Source organism: Neolamprologus multifasciatus, chromosome 5 (assembly GCF_963576455.1).
Source record: "Neolamprologus multifasciatus chromosome 5, fNeoMul1.2, whole genome shotgun sequence".
Classification (NCBI taxonomy): domain Eukaryota; kingdom Metazoa; phylum Chordata; class Actinopteri; order Cichliformes; family Cichlidae; genus Neolamprologus; species Neolamprologus multifasciatus.
In genome coordinates this window covers 22308875-22331561 of record NC_140443.1, presented here as the reverse complement: position 1 = coordinate 22331561, position 22687 = coordinate 22308875, and the positions used below count along the sequence as shown (strand labels likewise).

The following is a 22687-nucleotide window of genomic DNA, read 5'->3' as shown; positions in this document are numbered from 1 at the left end:
GACTTTGAACGCAGTGTGATTGTTGATGCCAGAACAGTTGGTCTGTGTGTTTCAAAAACTGCTGAGCTACTGGAATTTTCCCACATGACCATCTCCAGGGTTGACAGAGGATGGTCTGAAAAAGAAAAAAAATATCCACTGAGCGGCAGTTCTCTGGCTAAAAATGCCTTGTTGATGACAGAGGTCAGAGGAGAATGGCCAGTCTGCTTTAAGCTGACAGGAAAGCATATTAACTCAAATAAACACTCCTTACAACAAAGGTACGCAGAAGAGCATCTCTGAATGCACAACACATCTACCTCTGAAGCAGATGTGCTTCAGCAGCACTGGGTGTGGTCTTCTGCACTCCTTTTAACTAAGAACAAGAACCTGAGGCTACAATTTGCACAGGCTCACCAAAATTGGACAACAGAAGAAAAATGCTGTGTGTTCTGATGAGTCTTGATTTCTGCTGCAACATTTGGATGGTAGGGTCAGATTTTGGCATAAACAACATTGGTTCATCCTGTCTCATCAATGGTTCACGGTGTTGCTGGTATAATGTGTGGGAGACATTTTCCTCTGGGGTCTTGCTGACCATGTTTATCTCTTTATGACCACAGTGACCATCTGCTGATGGCTCCTTCCAGTAGGAGAACATACCACTGGTTTCTGGTATCTTAACAATGAGGTCACTGAAATCAAATGACCTTCACAGTTAGCAGATTAAGTCCAATAGAGCATCTTCACACCTGGAGATTCCTATCATGGATGTGCAGCCAGTAAACCTGCAGCAACTGTGTGATGCAGTCATGTCGACTCGGCATGAACCAAAGTCTCAGAGGAATGTTTCTGGCACCTTGTTGCATCTGTGCCACAAAGAATTAAAGGAGATCTGAAGACAAAAGGGGATTGAACATAATGCTAATTAAGAATAACTATTGAAGTGGCCGTGTGAAGACTCACACACTTATTCTTTGTCCTTCTTTTGTCCTTCTTGCGGGCAGCAGTGTCATTTGGTCAGTTTCTCCAAACCTTAAAATCTTCTACTGCTATATTCAAATGATTCTTTGACCACCTGATCTTTTGAACATGATCACTGAAAGTTAATGGCCTGTATTTATGGCCTGTATTTATATAGCGCTTTACTAGTCCCTAAGGACCCCAAAGCGCTTTACATATCCACCCATCCACACACACATTCACACACTGGTGATGGCAGCTACATTGTAGCCACAGCCAGATTCCAATCATAATTTATATCTTGATAACTGAGGATGTTTGTTAAAAACAAAAGCAGATGCTTGTGAATCAACCTGACTATTCCTATGTTCTTTGTTCTCAACAAACTATTGTGACGTTACATATTGTAAAAGACAATCAGTAACTGAAAATACATGATATACACAAATAATCATAAAAAAAATGCACACATATGGTATGTGTGCAGGGTAAACATACTTACAATTTCTGACCCCCATCTGGAATACAACATACAATACTACATTCCTATTAAACATAACTAAATGCTTGTTTATATGTGTATGTCGATGTTAACATAGACAGACTGGCACTTCACAATTAAGGGTGAAGATAAATTGGTGGTCAAAGGACAAATAAAATAAATGAATGCCTTAGCACAACATAGGACATAATAAAAAAAACCCACACATATATACATATATATATAGAAATCAATATTACGACAAGACAAAAAATATAAATTTATTGCTAAATATATAAAATTGAATTAAATTACAAATTTTGAGGAAAAAAATCATTTGGATTTGGAAAGGTCAGTGTCAGGGACTGAAATGATCAACTAATTAAATAAACTGTCAATAAAAATATCATTGAATGTATGCCATCACATTCGGTGATCAATCACTTTAATTCTCAAATTTCCAAATTATTCTTTTCCTCAAAACCGTAAAATAACGAAGAAAAGTGCTATAAAAAGTGTCACTTCCTGAGAAGCACCAGAAATTTCACTAGCTATGATCATCATCATTTTTTAAATATAGATGCAGGAAAGAATTCACGTGAGAAACAGATCACACACGAATGACAGAAAAGGATAAACCACATATGAATTACAGTAGCTGTCAAGAGAGGGAAACACTGAATGCCTCAGCAGGCCAGATTGAACATTCAGGACAGAGAGGCCATTGTGCTACTGAAACTAAGCAAAATCTCCAGGCTTCATGACAGAAGCATGGAGCAATGTGCAGATGCGTTTCTGTGGTCCCTGGTGTTTGTAGACACTGCTGACTAGATAAAGAAGTCTGTGACTCAGCAGTGCAGGAACTGTTATCTCTCTAGTTTTTAGCTGAAGGAATAAAACCATGTTTTTTGAGACATTCGCCCATTTGGTAGAAACAAAAAACAAACATACGTGTTTCCCCAATAGAGCATCTTTTCTGTGTGACAAATGACTCACTGACTTTAAACTCTCAAATCTGTGGATGTTGCGATCTTAAACTATCATCATGTGGCCAGTATGTAACCAAGCCACATAGAAATGTACTTACATCAACAATGAAGAAGTCCAACCAGCACCAGGCATTTGTAAAGTACTTGACAAAGCCATAAGCCACCCATTTCAGCAACATCTCCAGGATGAAGATGTAGGTGAAAACACGATCCGCATACTCCAGGATGGTACGGACTGTCTTCCTCTGTTCTATGTACACGTCCTCAAAGGCCTGAAGAGCAGAACAGAAACATCACACAGACAATATGCATGGCATGAAACAACCAGTGTTATTATCAGTATGAAGGTCTTTTCACTCTTCTAAATCACCTGGTTTAGAATTTGCTGGATGACATGCTGTGTTCATTTGTTGTTGACAATAAGTTGTTTACGCCATGCAGAAAAATAACTGATAAACATAACCATATCAGACTAGGGTGATGGTTCCCTTCATTCCCCGTTTCCATTATTCCACATATAAGTGTTTCTCCTTACCTCCCACCTGGATAAAGCTGCAAGCCTAAGCTAGAAACTCCTGGTTGAAAGCTTGGTGCATTACAGCACTTTGCTGTCCATTATCAGCAATAATATCAAGAGCAGTTGCAGAAGAAAAGCAGAAGATGATGCTTGCTCACATCCTCAGAACTAAATGCAATCATTAACTGAATTTGTTTATGTTTTTCTAATTTGTTGCTTGTATTCTTGCTTTGATGTGCATTTTATCATACTGTTAATTAGACATTGTAGTAGGGCAATTAGATCGTTTGTGAGAGTGTGCAAAACTGTGTGTGTGTGTTCTTACCAGGGCCCCACTGCTGAGCAGGATCATGAAGATGATCAGGGTTTCAAACCAGTTGTGTTCCACTATCAGGTAGCAGGTCTTCCTCAGGAACCACCAGTATTTCCCCCACCCGTGAGTAATGGGAACATCACAGCACTTATATTTGGCCACACACTCTGCATGCCAAATGAAAACACGACTGTTGATATACATCATGGATTGAACTGTGAATAACCTGTCATTAACACAGTACACCGATAACATATTGTGTGGGCTTGTTGTTATTACTAACCAAAAAGTCAAAAATTAATCACCACTTACCATCTGTCCAGCAGGCTTCTGGGTCAAGATACTCCTCCACAACCTCCACCACTGCCACCTCCTCCACATCAGGCTTGATGTCTATTGTGCTGCCCTCAGACGAGCTGGTGTCATCCAGCTAGGACAAAGAGATCAGTTCAACCGCTTAGTTTCTCTCTGAATGTTATAGGTTCAGCAGTGAGATGCCGAAAGTGTACAATATGTATAAGGCACAGTGCCAGTGAAGCCATTACATTAATGCGCTCGTTGGGTTTATATGCATGACATGATTTATAAATGGAGGTATACACGTTACAGCCATGTAGCGCAGTTATTAAAAGTCATGTTAGTCACTAGAGATAATCAGTAATTCTTTGAACTGTTAATAATAGTCATTATACGGTGGCCCTGAGAGGTCAAATGCATTGAAAACACCAGCAAACAGCAAACACTCAAAACAGAACCTAAGTAGAAAAAAAAACAAAACCTCACAAAACACAATGGAGGGATTGCACTGGCACACATTTGAAAGAATAGGGGGATTTATCTGTGTTGTGAGGGAAAAGAGGATGTAAGGTAATGTGTGTTTTAATCGCACAATTCATTTAATACTTTAGATACACGTTTGATATTAGTCGTTTACTGTTAACTCGACAAAAACACTCACAAACACTCAGGACAGTTCAGTTCACTGAAGAGTGAATGCACATTCTTATCAACATTCACCCTTTCCTCCCCTGTTTCCACCAATTCTTTTTACAAAATAGCCATCATGCTCTTCTGACTGGCTTTCGCCCTGCAGCGTGCCCTCTGGCCGGCTGCAGCGCTGGGTAGATTTTTGTGGTTGAGGAAGCTCAGTAGAATATAAACCTGATGCAGGTACAGTAGTGATTCAGCTGCATTATCTCCTTTCGTCCTACAACAAACTAGGTCAAGGTGACCCACCCATCAGACTTCTCCACACACTTTGGGTCTGGCTATCTTTCTCCTCCATTTATACTGTACAGTAGACTGTGACTCTGCTTCTCTGTCATCTCACCAGGGCAGTCTGTTGTCTGCCTGCTGTTCTTGGCTGTCTGCAGGGTCAGCACTCAGGCTCAGTGTTACAGCGCTCCTGTCTAAATGGATGTTCTTAAATGTCAGTTAAACTAAGTCTCTCCAGTGTGGCAACTCAGATGAGTTCCACTTACCGCATATTGCACGATATACTCAACTTTATTCTGTTTACTGCACTATTGCATTGCTTCCTACCATGTTATATTTAGCAACCTCATCACCTCTGACATCAAAACAATAATTTACTAAAACTACTTGCAAAGCAAGGGCAGATGATACTCACATCTTTGCTGTTTTCCACATCGGATTCACTGCTGAAATCTTCAGTATTAAGGTTTTCAAAGTCAGACTCGCCAACAGCGATTGGAACGCAGACAGTGAGGTTTGGGTTGTGGATGAAGGACATGTAGTCGTCATCAATCATGTACTTTCCCACACTGCTCCCAATTCCGCTGGTGGTCCCATTGCCATTTTTAGCATACTCCAGTCCTCGATTGATATCCACTGTGTGATTTGCAATGCAGTTGAGCTTCTTCTCATACATTTCATCCAAAGGCTTCTGTTCGTCTTCGACAGGCTGCTTGTCATAGTGATAAAACAACCAATGAAAAATCGCTATTAGAAAACAAACAGCCATCAAATAGGAGTCTGACACAAAACCATGTTATTTAAACAAGGAGGTGTATAAATGTTCAATTATGTGGTACCTTCTTTAGCATTGTGGCTACAAAAACCCGCATGTTTGCCTTGAACCAGGCAATCCCCAGCTTAATGCGAGCAACCGCGAGCTGGAGGTTGTTGGGCTCACCATCATCATCGGTGGCAGCAAGGTTGTCTGCACTGAATGAGCTCAGCAGCAGGGCCAGAAACAGGTTCAGGACCTCAAAGGGAAAATAGACAGAAGCTCTCATTTTAGCACTCACAATATACACGCTGGGAAAAAACATTTGCCACCTTTGGATTTCTCTTTTTTTGCATATTTTTGCATATTACGTGTTTCAGATCATCATAGAGATTTCAATTAAAAAAAAAACCCAGAGTAAACACAAAATGCATTTTTTAAATAATAACTGATTTTTTTAAGGAAAACGTTGATGTGAAAAAGCTTTTGCCACCTAAGGCTAACAACTGATTGTACCGTAGTTGGTGGTAAGAACTGCAATGGAGCATTTGTGACTGACAATGAGGCTTTCACATTTCACATCTTTTCTTTAAATTTAGCCACACTGGAGGGTTTCTGAAAATCCTGTTAAACCAGCCTGTTTAAGATCGTGCTAAGGCATCACAATGAGATTTAACTCCTGACTTTGACTAGGCACTCCAAAATGAGGTGGACTTTCTGGTGTCCTTTGGATAATTGTCTTGCTTCTAAAGTGTACTTGTACTTGATGGCACAAGCTGATAGGCAGACATTCTCCGTCAGGATTTTCTCGAAGAAAACAGAATTCATGGTTCCATCAATTATGGAAAATCACCATGAAGCAGCAAAACAGCCCCAAACAATCACACTACCGCCACCATGTTTGACTGTTGGTATGATGTTCTTTTTATGAAATATTGTGTCAGTTTTACATCAGATGGAACAGCACTTGAACCTTCCAAAAAGTTCAGGTTTTGTCTGAATATTTTCAGAATATTTTCCCAAAAGTCTTTGGGATCATCAAGATGTTTTTAGGCAAATTTGAGACGAGAATTTGAGGTTCATTTTGGTCAGCAGTGGTTTTCTCCTTGGAACTGTGTCAATGCAATTTTTGCCCATTTTTTTTGTGTTTCTTATTGTTGATCATGAACTCTGACTTTAACTGAGACAGCTGAGGTCTGCAGTTCTTTAGATATTGTTCTGGGTTCTTCTGTGACGTCCTGGATGACTCCTGGGAAAGTTCACCACTGTTCCAAGTTGTCTCTGTTTATGGATAATGTCTCTCGCTGTGGTCAACTGGAGTTCCCAAAGCCTTAGAAATGGCTTTGTAACACTTTCCTGACTGATAGATGTCAGTGACTTTGTTTCTCAGCTATTTCTTTAGACTGTGGCATGATGTGTTGCTTTCTGAGATCTTTTAGCCTACTTCACTTTGTCAGACAACTTCTATTTAAGTGATTTCTTGATTTAACTGGTCTGGGTTGGCTGTAACTCAGCTTTCCAAAAACTGTGTTTTGACAAGGAGGGTAATTACTTTTTTAGACAAGGGGCAGGTAGGTTTGGATATTATTTTCTTTAATAAATGAAATCATCATAAAAACACCAATTTTACTATCTTTGTCTAATATTATTAGATAATCTGAAAATTGTAAGTGTGACAAATATGCAAAAAACAGAAATCATGAAAACTGCAAATACTTTTTCACAGCAATGTATCTATTAAACTTCAATGGATTACTATAATTCAGGAGCCTGTACACTATGTAATGTCTGTCTTTGCTTACCACTAGGTTACCAATCACCATGACCATCATGAAGACCGTTAGACACATTGTCTGTCCTGCCACCTCCATACAGTCCCACATGGTCTCAATCCATTCCCCACACAACACTCTGAACACAATTAGGAAGGAGTGGAAGAAGTCGTGCATGTGCCAGCGTGGCAGCTCGCAGCTTTCTGCAATCTTACACACACAGTCCTTGTAGCTTTTGCCAAATAGCTGCATTCCCACCACGGCAAAGATGAAGACAATGATGGCCAACACCAGGGTTAGATTACCCAGAGCTCCCACTGAGTTGCCAATGATCTTGATCAGCATGTTGAGTGTTGGCCATGATTTGGCCAATTTAAACACTCTCAACTACAAGAGAAGCACAAAACAAACGAACAGGGTTAATTATAGTTTTTCATATCTAGAAAACACAACCTGATGTAATATCTACAGAAGCCAGGCTTAACGTCAGCCTTGATCTGATGATCAGTAAGAAAGAGAGCTGCACAAATATTTACCTGATACTAGCTTGTACATTAAGGCCACAAAAGGTCAAATCAAATGTCTCTTATTTTCCACGTACCAATCGGAAAGACCTGAGCACTGACAGGCCTTCCACATCAGCCAGTCCCAGCTCGACTAAACTCAGAGTCACAATGAAGCCATCGAAGCAGTTCCAGCCTTCCTGGAAGTAATAGTAGGGATCCATGGCAATTAGCTTGGCAAACATCTCCCCAGCAAAGATGCCAGTGAAAACCTAAACACCCACACAGAGGAAAAACATGAAGAATATGTTAATATGTTTCCTCGGGAAACAGGATAAAGAGGCATGCTTAGATTGCATTTGAAGTATTTCTTGTTAAAAAATTAACTAGGATATGTTTCAGCAGAATTCATAATTAACTATATTACTCGTTGCTTTGTATTGTCCTTCTGCTAACCATTTGTCCAGTTAGTGCTGCAGAGAACACCCAGTGATTCACACTGCACCATCCATCATACTGCGCAGATTCCTCTGAGTTCAGTTCCTGGACTGCATGCCAATGCCTATGACCTCATTTCCTGTCTTAATATCTGACACTGCGCCAGTATTTCTGCCCTCAGACAGCTGTGCGACAGTGATATCTGGTAGCACAGACAGAGTACAGACAAACCAGAATGTCTGCGACAGATCTTGTTAATATGTACTTGGTCAAATCAGTGTTGAACAGGCTTATGTCTGTATGCAAGCAGCTGAGAGCAAGTTAAGGGTTCAGCAGACTTGAAGGAAGCAAGATGCAACGGATGAAGAGTGAGTGGACGTAATAAAAGTTTGGCAGGCAAGCCTAGTTGGCTACATTAAAATGGTACTAAATCTTTAATGAGACCCCATCAGATTCCTGTATATGGTATGTGTATATATTCTTAAGTGCACATATCAAATGAAGCTTTGATGAGTTGGCTTGAGGTAATTGAGGCACACAATACACCTACGACATTTCTGTACCTCCTGAGAGACATACTGAGCATGCAGTCATAAAACAACAACAAAAACGAATGGAAACAGTAAGAAAAAAGACTAAATAAAGACTGACTGCAGCTTCTTACCAGGTTTCCAACAGACAGGACTTCTTCAAAATGTGGAGTCATTGGGTAGTGCTCCATGGCCATGAAAAGGGTGTTGAGAACAATACAGATGGTGATGGCCAGGTCAACAAAGGGGTCCATGACAATCAAGTAGACTATGTGCTTGAGTTTTAGCCACATGGGACAGCATTCCCAGATGAGAAAGATGTTAGAAAACTTGTACCAGCAGGGAGGACACTTTCTTTGAGACTCCTCCAATTCTGCACAAAGAGACGGAAGAAAAGGGGGACGTGAAATGTTTAACATTTAGTTATTTAAGTGACATTATGTGCTGTAACATCTAGACTCCTGAACACCTCAATTATGTGATAAATACATGCAACTTATGGGCATATACTAACAAGTTGCAACAACAGCTGTCACATAGTTGATACTGAGCAAAACTGATGTTGTTTTTACTTGTGCATTTTCATGTCCTCAACGTATTTTAGCACTAAGAGCTAATCTGACAATTAACGGCACAGAATTAGAAAGAAAAAGAGAAACATATAAACTCTCTGTACCCTCTATCAGAGTGTTGGTGACTACACTCATTTGACTATTGGCACGTTCCTTCCCTTTGAAGGAGGAGTTGAGCTGATCCACAGACACCATGAGAGAGCCAGAGTGCTTCTTCTTAATCTCAACGTCTGTAGTCTGTACTCAGAGAAAGACATGATGTCACGGTCATTACATGAATATAAACAGACATTCAACCTCGTGCTCCACAGCTATCTAAATTCAATTCAATTCAATTTTATTTATATAGCGCCAAATTACAACAGCAGTTGCCACAAGATGCAACTTGATCCATCTAAATCATGAAAGAGATCTGAGGTCTGCTCACAAGGCAAAAGAACTGTCGCTTTAGTATCAAATAATGTACTGATATTCTACATTTTCCAGAAAATATAGTCAAATACATTTCAAGTTCTTACTGTAAATTCTCAAATAGGTGCCTTAAATTAGCACAACCAGGTAAAGAACCAGGGTTTATTTAAAACCTTTTTTGAAAGAGGGCTCAATTTCAAATTCCTCTTTTTTCCATTATGATTTAATCTGATTTGAGGTATTTTTACTTTTGAGAATTTAAGGTAGCACATTCTAATTTTGCCATCATTTACTGTGCATGACAAAAATACAATCCCTAAGCAACAGTAAAATGCATGCAGTGGCATGCATGTCAACAAGAGAGTGGAAGACATCAAGACATCATTTGGTGACACATCATGCTAAACTTTAGAGAAGGTAAAAAGCAGGTAGATTGGTTGACAATAAAAGAGGGTTCAACCATGCTAGCTAGAATGACAAGAGACATTTATTATAGGAAAAAAAAGGTTTCATATTTGTCGTTGCATCATCCATTTCTCAGAAGCAGAGGATAAATGAGGGCAAGGAGGAAAGAGAAGGCAGCAGAGGGAGAGTGAGGCTGAAAGGAAGAAGAAGAAAAAAGAACTCCAGATAAGAACAGTGATAGAAAATAGTATGTGTCCAGATGTACGAAGCCCTCAAGAATGAGGAAGTAGAAGTAAAGAATGAAAAGAATTTCATATAATAATGATTTTTTTCTCAGTGATTGAACTGTTAGGGCAACTCGAAAGGGCTGATCTCATTACGCATTACTGTTAGTGAAGTAATGGTGATGATTCTGGCAAGGGAGTGAGTTTGCGGATGCTCTTTCAACTGGTTAGTGACTTCTAGTGCTGCTAAAAAAAGAAGTGAAAAGGCATTAGATCAGGCTGGAAGTCTAAGAGTCAGTGTATGGTGAAAAAATAAAACAGATTTTGTGTAATCAGGGAGTGGAAAAAAGGGAGATACTGGGTTTAGGGAAAAGAGGAACAAGAGGCAGGGGAAGAGGTTGTGAAGGAGAAGCTGCAGAAACCCGGGCCACCACCATCATGCCTAAACTGTATTAGGTGTCCCATGGACGTCCTTACACTGTCATCAGTGGCTGCCTTATCTATTTTCACCTCAGGCAGAAGCCGTCTGCCGGGCCCAGGGCCGATGAGAGACACCACGCCATTGCAGTCCACGGTGCTGTTCCTCTTCCCTCCAGGGTGGGGTGCCAGCGGATGGATGCGTGATGAGCCCTGGCTGTTGCCACTGTAGCTGTTGCGACGGTAAGGTATAAACAGGGATCCTCTACGGTCTTCGCTCTCCTCTACTGTACTGTGCTCGTCGTCTGCAAATTCATTCTCTGAGCCCATGTCCTTGGAACGGCCTTTGAAGCTGAAGATGCTACTGCGGCTGTTGTGGCGCGACATGAAGGGTGAGCCTGGGATGCTGAGTAGTGACTGAAAGAGGAGAGATAAATGAGGACAGGGAGAATTAAGGAGTTATTTAAACAGCAGGAGTTAGTTGATGTGTACAGGTGGGGTATATAAAACAAGAATAAATCAGAGGAAGGGAACTAAAAAGAAATGAGAAATAGGCAGTAGGCACAAAATATAACCACAATATATTTAAAACATGTTATATTGCTTTTTAAGAAGAACTGCATTGCTCCAAAAAAATAACATTACAGTGTGTAAAATCTCACCACTCGGTAGCAGGAGATTGATGACTGCGACACAGTGTAAGTCGTTAAGCTCTGCTGTTTTTGCCGCTGTTAGCTGTTGTTAGCCTCTGTTAGCCAGTGTTATTGTAACTTTCCTTGAAGTGGATTCCTTGTTAGATTCAGACACTTATTGAATAAACTAGTAAAACGTGAGAATGTAATTAAATTGTTTATTAATGAGAAAGTGTGATTTTTAGGACCCTTGAGTCTAACATTAGCAGGCATAATGTTAGCTCAAAACTAGCTGCTCTTGTTATTTAGCCATCTCGTCAGCTGTATGGAACTTGGAGGGTTATATGTTTAATCTGCTGACAATAAGAATAAGACGATAACATTTTATCTAGATGCTGGTCCCATTTTTTTCTATTCAGTTCAATTTTATTTATATTGCACCAAATCACAACAACAGTAGCCTCAAGACGCCTTCTATTGTAAAGTAAACCCTGCATCACATTTCCGCCTCTTTGGTAAAGGGGATCACTTCTCAGATGATAAACATAAAAATGATCCTTCATATCTTGAGGCTGAGGGTGTAGACACATATTACATTTTTCTGCACCACGCCACATATGTGGCAAACAGGCAAAACAGTGATGTTCATCTCGGTCCATTTTTTTCCTACTAAAAAAATAAATTAAAAAAAACGATTAACTGTATCTTAAAAGTCACACTTAAATGACACATTAGATCTTAATAAGTGAAGTATTAATGTTGAAAATCTTCAGCATTACACATTGTGCTGTTCATTGAGAAAAAACTACGTAACAATGTTTAACGAAAGAAAAGCTCACTGCAAGCTTTTGGGTTATTTTGATTATTATTTTGTTCTATCCTGTTTGCAACTGCAATGCAGGGAAAGATAAAGTAATACAAATACGTACAAGCACAAATAAAGTACAGAGGACTGGCCAACAAATGTAGAAAAAGTAGTAAGAAACCAAAGTCTCAAAAGGTCCTGCAATGAGTGAAAGAAGAGTAGGAAAACTGCCTGTATGACAACTGAAGTGGCAGGAAGAGTCCCAAGAGGGCTGTGGCTCAAGAGAGGCTGATACAGCTGATACCACAACGAGGTCACTGCTTAAACCACCAAGTGCAGGAAGAAGCTGAATCATCACATCCACCCAAGCTTTGGATGAGCACACATACGCTTCTTGGATCCCCATACAAATCCCGGCCACTGCAATTCCTTAAATGGCCACAAGAGACTGGCTACAAAAGTAACTCAATCCCCCTATACCCACATGTTAAAATGTCCAACTTTATAGCAAAAATAAAATATTTTTTATACAACTCACCCATTTTAATTTTAAGGCTTAAAGTTATACAATATTATAGGAATGGCTGTTTTGAATGACAGATAGATTTTACTAGGTGTAAGTGCAAGTAATTGTAGTCAATAAACTTAACATGTGGGGGCTCTGTTGGTGCCTTTTGCATCTGGGTAGCTGTGATTCAAGAGTACGAACAGGTACAGTGACTCATCCAACAGTCTGAAAGTCATGGTTTGATCCCAGCTCCTTCGGTCTGTATGTTAAAGTGATGTAGCCATTGTTGTGTGTGTGTGTGTGTGTGTGTGTGTGTGTGTGTGTGTGTGTGTGTGTGTGTGTGTGTGTGAGTGTAACAGCCCAGATTTTTGGGCTGCTCATCCAGGAAACAATAAAAAGGATTACAAAGTTTAACAGATAAGCAGGTAGTTAACTCGCGAGTTTCCTTCTAAAGATGATATACCATGTTCTAAAAAACAAAAACGTACTGCTCTACTATCAGTTCGGACACACATGAAGACAGAAAACTAAACAGCAGCAATGTCTGTAGGATTATTGAAGTTGGGCTAACTGTCATATAAAGATTTGCTACCTGGTGGCTAAAAACAGAGCTATGGTTAGAATAATGTTAACACATTAGCACAGTGAAGCTGGAGGATGAGCATTAATGTTTTTACTTCGATTTAGAAGGCCACAACACCACTAGTGACATCACAGCATCCACAGCCATCTTTTATATACAGTCTATGGGGCCATTGCTGAAGCTCTCGAGTTTACAGCTTTTCTCGCTAATTTTACCTGGTTCATAATGGACGTCTTCCTTCCCAGTCGACTCCCTGGGAATCGAATGGTGCTTTTCTTGCTGCCATCATCTGACTCGGACTTAACCACCTTCTCACTGTCTCCTTTCTCTTTCTCCTGCTCTTTTTGTCGCCATTTTTTTTTGCGATTGCGACGCTCTTTTGCACTCTTGGAGCTCAGCTTAGAGACCTCCGAGGAGCTGCGGGACAAGTGCCCCCCACCTTCATCTTCTAACGCAGCCTCTGACACAGTACCAGCAGATGTCGCCATGGCAGCAGCCTGAGAGAAAAAAAAAGACATGATAACCTAAAACTATGAAAAATGCATATTGGTATATGTATATTAGAGAGTATGACAGACCTGAGTCTCTTCCTGTTGCTTCTTGAGTTGTTCGAGCATGGCTTTGAATTCTGCCTCTTTCTGCTGTGCCTCTTCAATCGTGGCTTGGTTCTGCTCCTCATAGGCCATGGCCACCACAGCCAAGATCAGATTCACCAGGTAGAAGGAGCCCACAAAGATGACCAGCACAAAGAAGATCATGTACGTCTTCCCTGCAGCTCGAAGAGTCTCACAGAAAACACAGACATAGCATAAAAGTGAATGAATCAGTAATGTATCATGCAAGATTAAGACTAAAATGAAATAAGTAATGATAAAATATAACTGAAATCCTCCTTGGTGCACAGTTATTTTAATGTTTATGGATTTTTTCTGCTGGATTTTAGTATGCACTCTATATTGTGTGCTATGTCAGCATTTCTGATGTTTCGACAGTCCGAAGACCTTCTCCGGGAAAACGTCCATACTGAAACGATGCCTTATAGTCTGCGCACAAATACACACACTACAACACAAACCTATTTTGCCAAAAAAGGAGAAGCTATTATGCTTGTGATGGTGATGGTCTACAGAAGCAGGAAATATTCCAGCTCACAGTCATGGTAGTGCAGCTACCTTAACAGATTTTGGTGCACATACTGAATTTGCACATGCATTTGTGTCCCTAAAAGCATCAAAAAGTGCTGAATCATTCAGACATCCATGCTAATCTGATGATTCATATATATTTTTTATGATGAAGTGTGCTGCTTGAGGGAGAGGTAGCTACTGGGCACTGAGAGGCTTTAATAAAACAAGTCTTTACCAGCATGTAGAGATTTTCCCAGAAGTCTTGGGTCATGAGACGAAAGAGGGTGAGGAAAGCCCATCCAAAGCTATCAAAGCTGGTATAACCGTAGTTCGGGTTCCTTCCAGCTTTCATACATGTAAAACCCTCTGGACATCGTCTGATAGAGGATAACAGAGCAATACCGAAAACCATCATTTAAAAAGTGAATAAAAAGCACCACTTTGACATCGACACAGGTAAAATAACATGCATCCTGATCTACATCTCTGCCCTGGATGCAACGAGATGAAAAACATCTCGTGTGCTTTTTGATTTTCTTTAATCTACACACCCTGTGAATCCATCAGATCAAAATACGATCAAATATCCCCTGGAGATATGCAAGACAGGGCCGTGGTTACACCTCCAAATACAACAATAAGCCATATCTAAGCATCAAAAGTTTAACTGGCTGGAGCTCAACAGAATCTTACAGGCATAAAACCACAGCCCAACATATGACAGGTAGCAGTATTTAGGAGGAATGTGGAGTACTAGCACAAACTAGAAGAAAACAAGAATACATTGACGTCACAAGGAGTAACTGCACTGGAAGAAAGCGTCAACAAGGCCTCGTAATGGCTGTGACTGGAGAACTTAGCTGGGTCATCCCAGCAAAAGGATCTGATGCTGAAATACCCCAAACACCGACTGCCCCCCTGTTAAATTTCTAATAATGTTTTAAGATGTGTGGTGGAACAACAAGAATATGGCAGACAGCTCCTGTAAACATAGCATAAATATAATTGTGAGGATTTACTGAGCGAAGTACTGGCTTACCCTGAGTCAGAACTATTTCCACATAGCAGAGCATCAAGCTGACCAGGGAGGAAGTAGAAATTAGCTATTAAAAAAGAGAGAGAGAGAGCAGTCACTTGCATTGGCCACTGGGCAAAGAGTCTGTGTTACCCGAGTGAGTCAGCGTTTCTGTTAATATTTCATCCCTCAGACATCATGACTAAGTCAAAGAATCTCTAATGCTGCATACACGTCCCAAAGTTTAATCAAGTTTTAAAGTCAACACTTACAGGTGTTCATGATGTATTCACCCCAGTCAAAAGCCCGGCTGCCATTCGGGTAGAGAGCCGTCATGTTGATCGGCCAGATCACGCATTTATTCCGCAGGTTCCCCATGAACAGCTGCAGTCCAATCAGAGCGAAGACACTGAGACAGAAGACGGTCAGGATCATCACGTCCGACAGCTTCTTCACAGACTGGATTAGAGCGCCCACAATGGTCTTCAGGCCTGTCGATTAACATATGAATAACACACACACACACAAATGTGCACAAATTCACACACATGGAAACAGGCACAACTCACACACACATGCACACCAAGATACACATTCAAATACACACACACATAGACACATACACAAAATAAGACACAAATAAAATGTTTTTGCACTAGACGTGCTGGGTTCAGTGTTATAGCTGCACTTCTAAGCTGACTCGAATCATGCATGAAAAGGGTAAATTAGGTAATGTATAAACTAATTCTGTCTTTAACCCTGTGCTGTGCAGATTCTTATATAAAGCTAAACTTGGCAGGCATCGGAGTGATTTCTTAAGAATCTGCACCCGGCTCTGCCAAGTCTCAATACCAGAAATTGACATTCAGAGTGTGTTGTGCAGTCCCTTACAGAATAAAACCAGTGCATAGGCATTGCTTTTCATTGTCATTTCTGCCTCGATGCAAGTGTAAGCCCAAACTCTGATTAATTATTCAGATAAACACTAGCTACTGTATTCTGTGTGTTTGTAATTGAACTATCACTTAACTACGTTTTAACCAAAGTTAATTTTATTTTATTATTTAGTAGAATAAAGTGGTGCATTTTCAAAATAATATGCAAATTAAATTCCTTCTTTTTTTTTTTGTTAAAGTCCTAATTCATCCTTAACAGAAAACCAGTCAGTTTGTGAGATATTTCATCCAGAATCTGTAATAGTCTGCTATCCAAAAAATAAACAGGTACAGGTAGTCCCATAAAGTAACAAAAAAGTGTAGACAGCCATTGTTTGCAGATACATTTATGCTTCTTAGACCAAGAAGAACATGCTGTCCTGCTTCTCCACGTCTCCCCTGCCTACATACTAATTTTCTGCCTGTTGACTTCCAGCGTTCCTTGTATTAATTTAGATTAAGACTGCAGGCTGCTCAGCTGACCTAATATAATGAGTGTTTATATTAAGAGAAAAATCTAACATTTATGCAGGTTTTTGCATTTTGAATATTTAGTCATTGATAAGCTTAGCTTTGGCCACTGTAACATCTCTGGCCTGTTCTAGTTAAAGTTTACCGTACCAATACTGAAGTGTAGTTTATACAGTAAATAGTGTCGTTACACAGCACTGATTTTTCTGTCATAGACTATTAAAAAGAAATCACACTCAATTTCTACAGAGAGGATATGGCACTACGACGAATACTAGCACTGTATGGGATGTTTCCATTAGAAAGGCACACTTCTGTATTTATATTTATATAAAAAGAAGCTGAACAATTTTAATTCTGATGTTATGCATATGATGAAAATCATCTGGTCCTTAGCTAGTTTCCAAATTAAAACTTCAGCTGGATGAACAACTGACATGACATATTATACTGTGTCATCATTTTTTAACATAAATAAATGCAGAAGCAGTGTGTGAAAAACAGCCAGGTGCTGATTATCAAATGCACCACCTCTATAAAAGCAGATGTTTTGGAATTACGGTAGTCTGAAGAATTGAATGCAATGTTCAGAGAAACTGCAAATAACCCAAGAGCTACATTTCAAACTACAGATCTCAGTTAGCATGTAAAATGTTACGTTCGTGTTGGTATAGTCAGAAAAACACTGAACAAGTATGTTTAGGAGGAAAGCCAAGAGAAAGCTTCCTCTCTAAAAAGAACATGACAACACAACTTAGGTTCACCAATTTCCATCTGAAGAAACTACAAGATGTCGGGAACAATGAGACCAAGGTGGAGATGTTTGGTCATAATGCACAGCATCACACTGGGTGAAACCCAAACAGCATATCACAACAAACACCTCACACCAACTGTGAAGCACGGTGGTGGAGGGGTGATGATTTGGGCAGGTTTTGCAGCAGCACAAGCAAAGCATAAACTCTTCTGTGTTCCAAAATATTCTCAAACGTGAGGCCATTTCTATAGCTATGGCTTGGCTGACATTGAGTCACTGAACAGGACAATGATAAGAAAACTGTCGACAAACAAATATCAGTGAACTTCAAGGAACTGAAGCAACGCTGTAAAGAAGGGCGGTCCAAGAGTGGTTTCATCACAATAATGTAAGAGACTGATAATGTCAAACAGGAAATGATGACGTCAAGTTATTGTTGCTCAAGTGGTTCTATAAGCTGATGAATCATAAGATGTACTGTTGACACACTGCTTCTGCACTTTGTCGTAGTTTTTTGTTAAATAAATAATGGACAAAATGTCACGTGTTGTTGTTGATTTTAGGTTGTATTTAAATCATTTTAAGATCTGAAGAGTACCCTAACCCTTTTTCTTATGTCCCAATATGTAAAACCTTAGACTTGAAACTTGGTTTACTTTCTTTTTTTTAAAAATAACAACTGTACACAATGTACACAGTGAGAGCTAAAGAAATACGAAGCTGATTTATCGGAACTGTACAACTGTACAACTTGGGATCCATGTGAAAAAGACCAAATTTCCTTTAAATCTGTGTGTTCATCTATGGGAACATCCCTGAGTAGCTTTCTTTTATAATTACACTGCATCCAACAAATGAACTGCACACAACAGCACAACAAACAGATAACAGTGGACATAATCAGGCTCAATCAAGGAAGCAGGAAGTGAAGAGGAGAAAGAGAGGACAGGCGAGGAAGAGTACGTGCCTGTAAGTAGGGGGTAAGGGGGCAATGAGAGGTGTCATGCAGGTCATTTAAACGCTAAGGCTGAAGGAAGTGACTATGTCAGCATCACTCGTCTAAAACGTGGTGATGACCTTGCATTAACCGAAGAACCATTTCCATCCCGGGCATCTGTTTTTCTCTCTCATGGTGTTGAAACTTCAAGCTGGTTTTACCACACTAAGTGTTGTACGCTTGGAATTAACATTATTGTGCCCTGTCTGTGCATGCTGTATGTGTGAAGCATGTAATGTGCTGCGATGGTGCTTACAGAGTTGTCATAAAAATACAACGGGTGAACGTGATGTATATAAAAATACAGAAATGACACCTATTGTTTGTTGCCAACATAAAAAGAAAATTAGAGCATATGAAATATTTAGATTACAGTAGTACACTACACTCATGTACAGTTTTTCAAGGTACTTGGAAGGTTACCTTGGAAAACTACAACTCTGTGGATTTAGGCTGTCTCGCTGACTTGTGTCAATTTGGAAATCAGGACTTAAGTTTCTTATCACACCAAAGAATAGGAAATGAGACCAAATTATATTTGGCTCCCTGATGATTGAAGAATCTAAAGTGCAAAGAAATGTAACACATTATAATATTTCTTGATATTTTCTCTTTCACTCCCAGGATGGATAAAGATCTTCAAAAGAGAAAAAAAAAGTTTATTTACATCCTGAATAAAATAAAATAAAATAAAATAAAATAAAATAAAATAAAATAAAATAAAATAAAATAAAATAAAATAAAATAAAAAGAATAGCCTCTTAAAGCCAAACTTGTAATAGCATGTACTTCAAAGCTTCATGCAGTTGTCAGATTAGGCTTGGCAGTCTTAGGGAATGAAATAGTGTTAAAAACAAATCCCTGCAGTTATAATTTGGATCAAAGAACGTAGTAAAACTGAACACAGTTGATGTGACAGTTTGTGAAAAAATTCACAATAATTAGTTTGTTCATTTAATCACTTTTAACAACATGCAGAATAGCTTTTAGAGTAAACTTTCCCCTTTAACTTATGCCAGCTCTGCACATTTCTAATTTAATGTGAGGTGTGAGAAGACTGCTAAGCCTATCAAAAATGTATTGCTACCATTTTTGATTATAATAAAATACAAAGTTAAACAACAAAGGAAATAATTCAAAATCAATACCTTCTTTAAAAGTAAAAGAAAGACTAAAATGAAAGAAACAAATAGAGCTAAGAGGTAATGTAAGCTCAGCCTTAGTGTTTAAATGGGAGTCTCACCTGGAATGACAGCAACAGTTTTCAGTGCTCGGAGAACCCTGAACGTTCTCAGCGCCGAGACATTCCCAAGGTCCACAAACTCTGTTATATATCTGTAACAAGGTAGGATGACACACAGAACAGAGCCCCATGACACACAACACACACACACGATAACTACACGCACGTATGCGCAAGAACACGACACCAGCACCACCATCGAAGACCAGGAGGGACACCACGGTGAGAGCAAGAACACCTGTTCAACCAGTGGGAAGAGAACGCAGAAAGAAGAGGAGAGGAGAGGGAGTGGAACAAAACCACACCTAACATCAACCCCGTGGCTCGCCCACCCGCAAACACAAACACCTGGACTCTCTTACCTGGGATAACTGAAATTGTTTTCAAAGCCCTCAGAACCCTGAACGTACGCAGAGCTGACACATTGCCTAGGTTTACAAACTCTGTTATATACCTGCAAGGTGGATCAGATACAGTTACTCAGCAGCCATGCTGACCAGGGGAAAGAAAGAAAGAGGTTAATACAGACTATGTGAATAAGCATCATCAGCAACTGTGATGGTGTGATGTGGATTAGCCATCGTGTTGTGTTTCATTTTAAAAATATCAACACAAATCACACCCAAAAATGCAAAATGCAACAGAAACATATAAAATCCATAATTTATTTATCCAAATAATTAACTGTTAAGGAAAATTTGCTTGATATAAACTGGATGTATGCAAATCAAGAAAATTTTGTTTTACCTTGTACTGTAAAATTTAGATGTAATTAAATTACACTAAAGCATTTTTGGGCATGAATATTATTTTGAGTGCATTACAATCAACTTGACTTACAACTCACAATCACTTTAACTGTGACTAAAGCGATAAATGGGTTTCATTCTCTCAAATTAACGAACCCCTGTTGCCTTCACACATGCACGACTTAGCAAACAGGAAAAAGGAAAGAAATTCATAATCTATACCCAGGCAAGAGCAAACTGGCAATGAAAAAAGTGTTGATAAGAAACATGCCAGTGTGTAGAATCACAAATAAAACCCCAGTTTAACAATGTTCAAATCATTCTGAGCTTATATGAGTATTTAACATAAAATGTACTGTACTTTGTTACTATGACTGATAAATTGCACAAAAGTGTCAGATTAAAACTCATATAAGCAAACTGATGTTTGATTTTTATTTTTTTAATTTGCCAGGGGGGTTAAAAGCATCCCAGGTAGGTGGGGTCTTTCAGACGTCACAGTGAGGAGAACTTTAAGAATTTTTGAACCCTAAATTGAGAAGTGTATGGTATAATTTAGAGTTTCTATGCGAGGGATGAGGCTGAAAACCACTACTGAATGGCCCCAATCTTCTTGCCAGCAGGTGGGAATGCATCAAGATCAGACTAATAATTCTGCAGCGGAAATCATTAAATGGGCTCAGGAGCACTTCTGAAAACCTTAACAAAACCTAAGATTTATCAGTGCATAAACAAATGCATTTTAATACCATATTATCAACAGCAAAATGCATCCAGAAACTCACTGAGCTCATTTAAGATGGGCCAGAACAAAATAGCTCAGAAACTAAAGAAGTATGACGGTTGAATAGAAAATGATCAAATAAGGAGCTTATTTCTAAAATGAATGCAGGTACTGTGCTATGAAGTATGAGTACAATATGCCAGAAACTTTTATATGCTAAACATGTTAATGTTTCAACTTTTTAGAAATGTATTGCTGGCATCAGCAGTTAAATTTAAATTCAGGACCTTTCCCATACCACTTTAAACTCCTTTCTGGGACAAAACTTAAATACGTTATTATGTTAGCTCAGGAAAAAGAGAATAAGATAAAACTAAAGAAAACTAAGGAAAAGAGACTGTCCTTATGTGTTTATTATCAATACGTATGGCAGACTGAAAACTTTTAGGACCCATCCCAACTGAAGTTAAGTCAATTCAATCATTTTAAACGCCTTATAACAGAAAATGTGTTTTTAAGAAGTTTCGAGACTTTTGAAGGATGCACAAACACCCTGATCTGATTCCAATCTTTCAACTTCTCAAAGTCGCAGTTGTTGGCTGTTCTATGATCAATAAAATATAAACTTTAAATACAAATATATTCTGAGTTTGCAAAAGAAGACTCAGACAGTGCATATTTATCTGTGCCGTTTTCAAGCTGCGAGTTTTATCTTTCAGATGGGAGGAGTCGTATTTTTGTTGATTACAAATCAATGTGTTCTGAAGTACTTACGCCATTGAAATGACCATGAAGTCCAGCCAGTTCCAAGGGTCTCTGAGAAAGGTGAACCCGTCGATGGCAAAACCTCGGGCAACAATTTTTGTGAGTGACTCAAACGTATAGATACCTGTAAAGGTATACCTTTCAAGGACAAAAAAAAGAAGAGGACAAAAAAGGTGAGGAGAACATCAAATGAGGATATGACTGCTGAGGAGAAGTACGGAGGTGGACTTACTCCACTTGCTTGGACCACTCCGGGGGATCACTGAATGTCATGAATATGCAGTTGGTCAAAATCGTACACATGATGATCATGCTGAATAGCGTGAGAACACAGTTAAGGAAAGACTGAACAGTTGCGTCTGTAATAACTGAAATATGGCTTTAACATTAAAGACAAACTTAAAGAAGAGCAGTCAGCAGGGACATTTAGTCCTTATAGTTCATTAAAATAACTGCTGGCCACTTCAACAGCAAACAGAAAACATGTTTTCATTTACTATAAGGCAAACAAATCAAATAACTTGAAAGGATATGAATGTATCAAAATTTTAATAGCTATTCGCCTAAGTAGATTAAAAGGACTTATGATGTACAAGGAGGGCGTGGCACTGAAGCGGAAGAGTGTTTTCCCCTTGTTTAAGACTATAAACGTCTGGAAAAGAGAGAGAGACAGAGATAGTGAGACAGACAAACCCTGCAAACACTTCTATGTCAAATATTCAGTAAACAGTCTGAAGACCTTCATATTATCTTATTGAAAGTATGATGATAGAGCTTACTGAGCTGACCTCTGAATACACTGGTTTCTTCTGTATCTACAAGGCTGATTGTAATACTGGAGTTTATACTGTGCTTCCGGCTTATTGGTTTGTGACTATACGTATTTGGAAATA

At 39.2% G+C, this 22687-nt stretch overlaps 1 protein-coding gene across 9 annotated transcripts in view; it reads right to left on the bottom strand.

Moving 5' to 3' along the window:
* Positions 1 to 22687, bottom strand: part of scn8ab (sodium channel, voltage gated, type VIII, alpha subunit b) — a 51642-nt gene that overhangs the window by 12561 nt on the left and 16394 nt on the right. For 3 of the 9 annotated variants that reach the window (XM_085160793.1, XM_085160792.1, XM_085160794.1), the window contains 19 exons: positions 22329 to 22446; positions 22027 to 22117; positions 21804 to 21932; positions 19557 to 19648; positions 15426 to 15644; positions 15178 to 15241; positions 14374 to 14515; positions 13590 to 13796; positions 13227 to 13508; positions 10544 to 10900; positions 9131 to 9263; positions 8589 to 8827; positions 7585 to 7758; positions 7014 to 7370; positions 5297 to 5470; positions 4873 to 5169; positions 3555 to 3672; positions 3255 to 3409; positions 2511 to 2684 (listed from right to left, as the gene is read on the bottom strand). In XM_085160793.1, the coding sequence (XP_085016919.1) occupies positions 2511 to 2684; positions 3255 to 3409; positions 3555 to 3672; positions 4873 to 5169; positions 5297 to 5470; positions 7014 to 7370; positions 7585 to 7758; positions 8589 to 8827; positions 9131 to 9263; positions 10544 to 10900; positions 13227 to 13508; positions 13590 to 13796; positions 14374 to 14515; positions 15178 to 15241; positions 15426 to 15644; positions 19557 to 19648; positions 21804 to 21932; positions 22027 to 22117; positions 22329 to 22446 (3522 nt within the window). Of the gene's footprint in view, positions 1 to 2510; positions 2685 to 3254; positions 3410 to 3554; positions 3673 to 4872; positions 5170 to 5296; positions 5471 to 7013; positions 7371 to 7584; positions 7759 to 8588; positions 8828 to 9130; positions 9264 to 10543; positions 10901 to 13226; positions 13509 to 13589; positions 13797 to 14373; positions 14516 to 15177; positions 15242 to 15425; positions 15645 to 19556; positions 19649 to 19918; positions 20011 to 21803; positions 21933 to 22026; positions 22118 to 22328; positions 22447 to 22687 lie in introns of all 9 variants that reach the window. The other 6 variants (XM_085160800.1, XM_085160795.1, XM_085160796.1 and 3 more) reach the window with 6 other exon arrangements.